This window comes from Symphodus melops (genome assembly GCF_947650265.1).
Source record: "Symphodus melops genome assembly, chromosome: 19".
Lineage (NCBI taxonomy): Eukaryota > Metazoa > Chordata > Actinopteri > Labriformes > Labridae > Symphodus > Symphodus melops.
In genome coordinates, this window is record NC_136709.1 from 21029459 (window position 1) to 21037712 (window position 8254).

The window sequence follows — 8254 nt, forward strand, 5'->3', positions numbered from 1 at the left end:
CTGAGAGAATGTGAGGAATCCTGCCCACATAACACAGTTTGAGCCCTCAGTTTCCTCACGCTGTGTGTGTGTTTAACAGAAAGGAAGATGGAGTTTGTGTGTGTGTCCTTTGTATTGTTGCCAGGCAGATACAGCCCTTCACATGGCTAACCTCTGACATCAGCGTTTCCTCGCCTCTCTGCGACCACTGTGCCGCCAGTTTCTCCCCAGCGACTCAAGTCCCCCTCCCTCGCCCACCCAGATACACTTCCAACACTTAAAACACTCAAAGTCCGTCACATCCACCGCTAACCGCCCCCTTATCTCAAACCCGCCCCACTATTGTTGTATTTCTTTACTGAGCCAGTGAGCTGTGGCTATTTGTGGGCTATTATGAAAGCCGCATGTAAACAGTCATCGCTCTCGCTGGCGTCTGCCAAAGCCTGCCAAGTGGACCCAGGTCACTGCAACAAAAGCTCAGTGTACAGCGGGGAGAGTTATTTGACTTCATGGGACGTGTTTGTAGAGACATTTAGAAGATGTCAGCAGCCTTTAATTCTGGTTTAACGTCTTCTCGCTCCTCGGCCAGTTCATTAGAAAAATAACAAACCTGTGATGAATCGGACCTTCATGTTTGGAGGCTGCATGTTAAGATGGCTTCAAGCTACGTCCTCCGTTCAACTTATATTCCATCCCAGGAGCCGCCCCCAAAAAATTCTACGCTGTGATTGGCTATCTGCCCTGTCAGAAACTTCACACGCATGTTGAAGAGGAGCTCTGACACTTATTTACACTGGATGAAGAGGAGGAGAATATTTAGCCTTCAAAATGTTCAAGGTCATTATAAGGTCATCTGTATCTCAATGCCTGTAAAAAAAAAAAAAAAGAGCGGTCCAAATATGGATACTGTTTTCACATTTCATTTTTATTTCATTCCTTTGCACAACCATCATTTCAAAAAAGCAGATTAACCTTCAATGACATAACATCAATAATCAAATGCACTCTCATTCTGGTTTATATAACTGTTGAGCACCATCGTCAGGCTTTTTAAATGTTCCTCTAACCTCGACTAAAGGTTAGAGGTAAAAAGAATAATAAAAGAATAAAAGAATAGCTTCCCTAAAAAATACTTCAAAAATTGCCAGGTGGCTTCGCTGGTGTATCGTCCCACCTCGTTCTATAAAGTTTACATCTTGGATCCGATTTTTAGGACTGGCTGTGAGATGGCTCCGTCTCTTTCATCGGGGTCGGAAAGCTCTCGCAGCAACTGCAGTGTTGAAGATCAGCTCTGTCAGAAAGACGTCGTCTGGGACCGGAGCTCTATCAGAAAAATAATGTTGATCTTCATATAACAAGTGTTGCTGATGCTGGTAAACCTGAAAGATTATGAGCTTGGGGTTTTTGTAAATATTTTCAAAGCCAGTCTGGTTTGAAAGAGTCCATATCAAAAACTCTGCCATCCTGTTGATTTCACACTTCTCCATCTGTCTGCTTGATGTCGAAGGTCATCAAAACAGCCATGTCGCTGGACTCCCCCGAGGCGGCTGCTAGCTTCAGTTGCTGGAGACTGTTGCCGCTGAAAACCTCGCCCTCCCAGACTCTGCTCTTGTTCAGTTTCAGTTCAGTTTTCGTCTCCCCGACCACGCTCACCCTCTGGACCCCAGGGACCCGCACCCTGAAGCGGACCCAGGAGAGGGGCTCCAGCAGGCCCACGCGAGGCTCAAAGAGCACGCAGCCTTTCCTCCAGGCTGAGTAGACGCAGGGGAAAGGAGGGCACGGCTGATCACAGCTGTTCCTCAGAACAAAGTCACACATGGGGCTGAAATCTCCGCTGGAGGTGATCCTGGCGTACAGGCCCAGCCGATACACACCGGCGTCAGGCAGGCTGACACTCACCGTCACTTTGGTGTCTGTGTATGTGCAGAAGAGGTGCCGTGAGAGCGGGACGCCGGCTGTTTTTTTCTCCTCTCGGCTGAGCACGGTGTGAAGCTCGAGGTCCCGCTGGTTGTGGAAGGTGATGTTACACTTCCCTTGCTGTGTGCTCAACAGTGCAGCCGTGTGGCTGAATTTCACCAGCCCCGCCTCGGCTGTGCGTGTTCCAGGGCCGCACACTGATCCCAGGCTCGGGGGAAACAGCTCGTCGTAGCTGACCACCTTCCCTTTGCAGTGCAACAGGAAATTCGCAGCGTTCTGGAACTTTAAATCTGTCTTCTCATAGTCCCGCACGAACACCGTCAGCCGGTAGAAGCCACGCAGCGGGCACAAGACGTGGCAAGTCAGGACATTCGGTTGAATCTGAGTAGCCAGGCAGCGCTTGGCCACGGTACTTTCCAGTTCTGGATGCACCAGTTCACACAGCACCATCAGAGGCCGGGACGTCTTCAACGCCAACTCAAAGACGCCGTGCTCCACCTCTGCCACCTCGCTGCCCTGGCTGCTTCCTGCAACGCCCAGAGATCCCGCAGCAGTCTGCAGGCCCCAGGACAAGAAGGGGTTCTCTGGGATCTCCTCCATGGCCCTCGGGGTCGGACACTCAACGGTGAAGGAGCAGACCCAAAACAGAGGCGTGGTGGCCGATTCCGGTCTGGCAAACACCTTCACGTCGTACACGCCGCTCGCAGGCGGCAGCAGCTGCAGCTTCATGCTCCGGTGGGAGACGGTAAGGAGGCCGTAGGAGGAGTTGTTGGACTCTTTCTGCTCCGAAGCTCCACAGTGGAGAAGGTCCCGGTGCTGCGTGATCTCGTAGGTAAATGTTGCAGGTCTGGAGAAGCCGAGGCACACGTTTGCCTCGCCGTCGTCTTAAGGAGGAAATCAGAGAAGTAGGTGTAAAAAACCAAAAAAAAAAACCCGGAATTCTCATCCCCCTTATCGAATCAACGAACCCAAAGGACAGACCTGTGACAATGTGAGCGTGATGAGGCTGAACCAGCTTGAGCCCCATCGTGAAGAAGGTGGAGGTCTTGAAGACCCTCCTCTCAAATTCCTCCAGCGTAATGGGCACGTCCACGAGCTGCCATTTCTCCACATCGGGAAAGTGGGAATCTATGAACTCCTCTGGGTCCGTTAGAAAATAGAAATCATCGAACCTTCAAGGCAACAGATGGAGACAACAGGCTGGTTTGAGACCCCACTCGCTGCTGGTGTGGGCTGTGTGCAAACCCACTAAAGAGCAAGCTCAGACTCGTTATGATTGCAAGCAGCGTCTATGTTTGCAGTTAAAAACAAAAAGCTATTTTCCTGATCCCTCTTTTTATTACTGCATTGGGTGTACTTCACAGAAAACATTTATCCCCCCGGCCCCTCATTTCAAACCTTTTGACGAAGCTTTCATGTTCCATATCTACTCGTCCCGCTCCCCAGCAGGCGTCCAATAGGAACCACTGTCCTCCCAGAAGCACGGCGTTCCACAGGTGATCGGATTTCACATTCTTGAGGCTCTGGCCCTGACGGTACCCGATGCCCTTACTGTGACCCGGAACTTCTTGGCAATCGATGCCCACCTCCCTGTAAACACAAAACAAACAGAAAAATGTGCTCGCTGTTTGTTTGTTTGTTTTGAGTTCCCGTGTCGTTATGCTCGTGCTCAAGGTTGTTGACGCTGTTGATTATTAATTCAATGTTCTATAAACTATAAAAAATGTCCAGCTTGAACTCAGAGGGACCAAGGATACAGGATGAGTCACACTTCTGAATGGCTGGATGGATAAAAAAAATCTAATTGAAACTTAAATACGCAGTAATGTAAGTGTTTCTGGAAGATTCTCAATGGGTTTTATTTATTGGTGTTTTCATTTTGTGGATGGATGCATGGATGCATGGATAGATGGATGCATGGATAGATGGATGCATGGATGGATGGATGCATGGATGGATGGATGGATGCATAGATGGATGCATGGATGGATGCATGGATGGATGGATGGATGGATGCATGGATGGATGCATGAATAGATGGATGCATGGATGGATGCATGGATGGATAGATGGATGGATAGATGGATGCATGGATGGATGGATGGATGGATGCATGGATGGATGCATGGATGGATGGATGGATGGATGCATGGATGGATGCATGGATGCATGAATAGATGGATGCATGGATGGATGGATGGATGGATGGATGCATGGATGCATGTATGGATGGGTGCATGGATGGATGCATGAATAGATGGATGCATGGATGGATGGATGGATGCATAGATGGATGCATGGATGGATGCATGGATGGATGGATGGATGGATGCATGGATGGATGCATGGATGGATGGATGGATGGATGCATGGATGGATGCATGGATGCATGAATAGATGGATGCATGGATGGATGGATGGATGGATGGATGCATGGATGCATGTATGGATGGGTGCATGGATGGATGCATGAATAGATGGATGCATGGATGGATGGATGGATGGATGGATGGATGGATGGATGGATGCATGTATGGATGGATGGATGGATGCATGGATGGATGCATGGATGGATGGATGGATGGATGGATGCATGTATGGATGGATGGATGGATGCATGTATGGATGGATGCATGGATGGATGCATGGATGGATGGATGGATGCATGGATGGATGGATGGATGCATGGATGGATGCATGAATAGATGGATGCATGGATGGATGCATGGATAGATGGATGGATGCATGGATAGATGGATGGATGCATGGATAGATGGATGGATGCATGGATGGATGCATGAATAGATGGATGCATGAATAGATGGATGCATGGATGGATGCATGTATGGATGGATGCATAGATGGATGGATGGATGCATGTATGGATGGATGGATAGATGGATGCATGGATGGATGGATGGATGCATGGATGGATGCATGGATGGATGGATGCATGAATAGATGGATGCATGGATGGATGCATGTATGGATGGATGCATAGATGGATGGATGGATGCATGTATGGATGGATGGATAGATGGATGCATGGATGGATGGATGGATGCATGGATGGATGCATGGATGGATGGATGGATGCATGGATAGATGGATGGATGCATGGATGGATGGATGCATGTATGGATGGATGCATGGATGGATGGATGGATGCATGGATGGATGGATGGATGCATGGATGGATGGATGGATGCATGGATGGATGCATGAATAGATGGATGCATGGATGGATGAATACCTGCACATCTCTGTACAGAGGTTGGAGTAGCCGCAGCACACACCGCGCCCGGTCGCTATCACCTCCTCTGGGGAGCTCACCTTCTCCGAGTGGCCGAGGTACCCGCTCACATCGTACTCTACGAAGGTCAAATTCGTTTTAGTCGACACAAACGATTACCATGTGACCTGCGGTTGAATCTATCATTACAGATGTAACGTGAAGGGAAATACTCACCGATGTTGTGACACAGCCAGACCCAGATGGCTCGGACCCTCTCCAGCTCGTTTCTCGCTCCTTGTGTGACGCTTTGTGCGATTGTCTTCACGTCGTAAACGCATTTCTCCTTCAGCTGAAACATATGCACAAGAAGTTAGAAGGATACATGAGTGTGGAAGTTTCACTTTTTCACTTACAGGCAGCCTCTGCAAATTTGTTCTGGAACCATTTTTCTTCTGATTTTTTTTTTTTTTTTGTTCAACCATCCTATTCGGCAGTATTTCTCAGTGTCACTCAGTGGATGGAATGAACTGAGTAACCATTCATGCTCAAGGATGTGAGTGCTGCAATATTTGTTTTATTTTCATTGCAATGCAGCAGGAGATGTTTTCATCCGTCAGTGCTTTTACTGCAGAGCTCAGGGACACACAGACCCGTCTCTGTGCTGTCTTTGTTTCGGTTGTTTGTTTTTTTTAAAGGAAGCTTTGGTTTTATCCTGCTGCAAATGTAGATTCTTTGTGTTGCGATCTTTTGTATGTAAGGAGCCGAGATGTGACTGACAATACAATGGTAGTTTTCTTGAGAGTATCAGACGATGTTTGTCGGTCTTAAGGCTAACGATGGGAAGGTGAGTGGTTGTGCGTTTTGCCTAAAAATGCGTCCACCTTCGTCGTCGTGTGATGCAAGAATGATAATCATGGTCACCTCAGCTCCCGCTCGGATGGCGTGCGAGTCGACCCGGTGGAACACCTCCGTGTTGGTGAAGAGGTCTTTTCGACATCTCCTCTTCCCCGTGGCTGCGGGGCACGGTGTCGCCCGCTGTCCAAGTCGTGGTTTCAGCTTTAAGTGCGTCTGTTCCTCGGCCTCCTTCCTCACCGCGCTCTTCTTCACCACGGTGATAGTCCTGGCTGCGCTCTCGGACGACAGCTGTCTCTTCGCCGCGGGACGCTGATCTTCATTTTCTACAGTCAGTTTCTCAAAGACGCTCCGCCTGCAGACGACATCGCTCAGGGAAGCTTCTGCACGCTCCGCTCCCATTGGACGACTCTCCTGGACTCGCTTTTCGTCATGAGCCAGCGCTCCCACCACTGCGACCAGGTTCGGTTCGCTTATTGTTGGATTCTCCTGAAGGGCGTGAAGCGCCAGGGCCTTCGTCTGGACGCATCCTTTCTCGGTCACCTCATCGAGCTGAGAAAGACGTGCGGCGCAGGAGAAGGGGAAGGAAAACTTCTGAATTGCGACTTTAGCCGACATTATGCTGGAAGCATGGCGTCCTAACCAGAGAGAAAGTAGACAGGATTCAGAACACATTCTGCATTTTCTCAGAGCTATTTTTAGTCCCTGCTCTTAATCCTGTGAGCAGGTAGAGCTCCAGCACTTTGTTCGATAGCTTAAGTTGCTGTGGGGACTCTTCACAAAAGATCCAAAGCACTGCTGCACGAGTGTGCAGCAGGAAGTATATTCCATACCGTACTTTGCGTGCACGACAGTGATGAATTGGCAATTATATCATGTCTATTCATGACCAGAAATTAACGCAAAGGTTGGACTCATTAGTCTCTGTCCAGGCTAAAAAAAAAAAGTCGAAGCCTTCACAGATTTAGTCCGACCTTATAACTCTGTCTCTACATGTGATGTGAGGAGGCCTCGGACTGATGGCTGTGTGTGCAACATGTGTCAGCACAACTTTCAGCAAACTGTGATTGAAGTCTATTTTTATTCTTTACAACATGGAAATCTCAGTAAGGATTAACAGCACTTTAACAAGACTGTTGAAATTTATTTATTTATTTATTTTTTTCAAAGGTCGAGCCCGGTTGGCAGAGTAATCACACTGACCGTCCTTCAACCGGACGACCCCAATTTAAAGCCCCATGCTGGCATGTATCTGCCCGGCTCGAGTGTCCTTCAGCAGGCCACTCAGTCCCATCAGCTCTGTGGGCAGTGTGCTGCAGCTGACCCTGACCTCTGCCTCTCCTCCACTGCAACTGTAGTCAAAGTCCCAAAGGATTTCTTTAAGGCACCACACACGTTGGAATTCCTCCAACACAATAAAAGTTTCCCCTACAAACCCCCATGTATTCTTCCATCGAGGTTGAAGACCCGCTCTCTGAAGGCTACATCCCTTAGAGTCGACGTTTACTCACCCTGAGGGGGGGGATTGAAAATGCCTGCTGGATGTTGTCCGGAGTGCCAGGCGGAGATGTTTCCACTGTGTGTTCTCAGTGGTCCACACATGCAGGGGGAGCTTATATACTCTCCCAGTGGCCTGCCAGGACAGGCCCCAGAATAACAGGCCTAAAAATACTACAAAGCAGTTAAGACCAGCCAATAGAGTAAGCCCCAACTCAGGAGTGTGACGTGTGTGTGTGTGTGTGTGTGTGTGTGTATCTGTAAGTGAGTGTTTTACAGATTCATGTTCTGATGTGCTTGTGTGTGTTTCTGTGCATGCATTTGCTAATCAGCACATACACATGCACACTGCTGCACGTGTGTGTGTGTGTGTGTATGGGGGGGGGGGGGGGGGGGTGAATTTGTAAACGTTGGTGCGTCGGGTTGCGGATGTCGGCATGTGACCATATGGACCGTGAGCGTGAGCGTTGGTTTGGCGTAAACGGATGGATGGAAAAGTTGAGGGCGTGAGCCACGTGTCGGGTGCGATGGAGGGGTCGGATTGGACAAAAGAGGTTCAAAGAAAGGGACAGAAGGGTTCACGAAGAGGCCTGGCATACGATAAGTGCCACATGAACATCAAGCACACACGCACGCGTCGGCCCCTGTGTCTGTGAAACACGTGCAAAAGTACACATATAACTCCATTCAGAGTCGGCTCCAGTTTGAGAAAGTGTTGGTCAGTTTGAAAACGAGAGACTGCTGAACAGGCAACATACATGCACTGCTGATTTA

At 49.0% G+C, this 8254-nt stretch overlaps 1 protein-coding gene across 1 annotated transcript; it reads right to left on the minus strand.

Moving 5' to 3' along the window:
• Positions 1-886: 886 nt before the first annotated feature.
• On the minus strand, positions 887-7869 carry ky (kyphoscoliosis peptidase). The gene is made up of 7 exons (XM_079369772.1): positions 7495-7869; positions 6053-6621; positions 5366-5480; positions 5150-5267; positions 3295-3486; positions 2878-3068; positions 887-2780 (listed from the first exon to the last, which is right to left on the minus strand). Exons 1-7 carry the CDS (start codon positions 7583-7585, stop codon positions 1453-1455), a joined length of 2604 nt encoding a protein of 867 aa, XP_079225898.1. The 5' UTR covers positions 7586-7869; the 3' UTR covers positions 887-1452.
• Between the last annotated feature and the right edge of the window lie 385 nt (positions 7870-8254).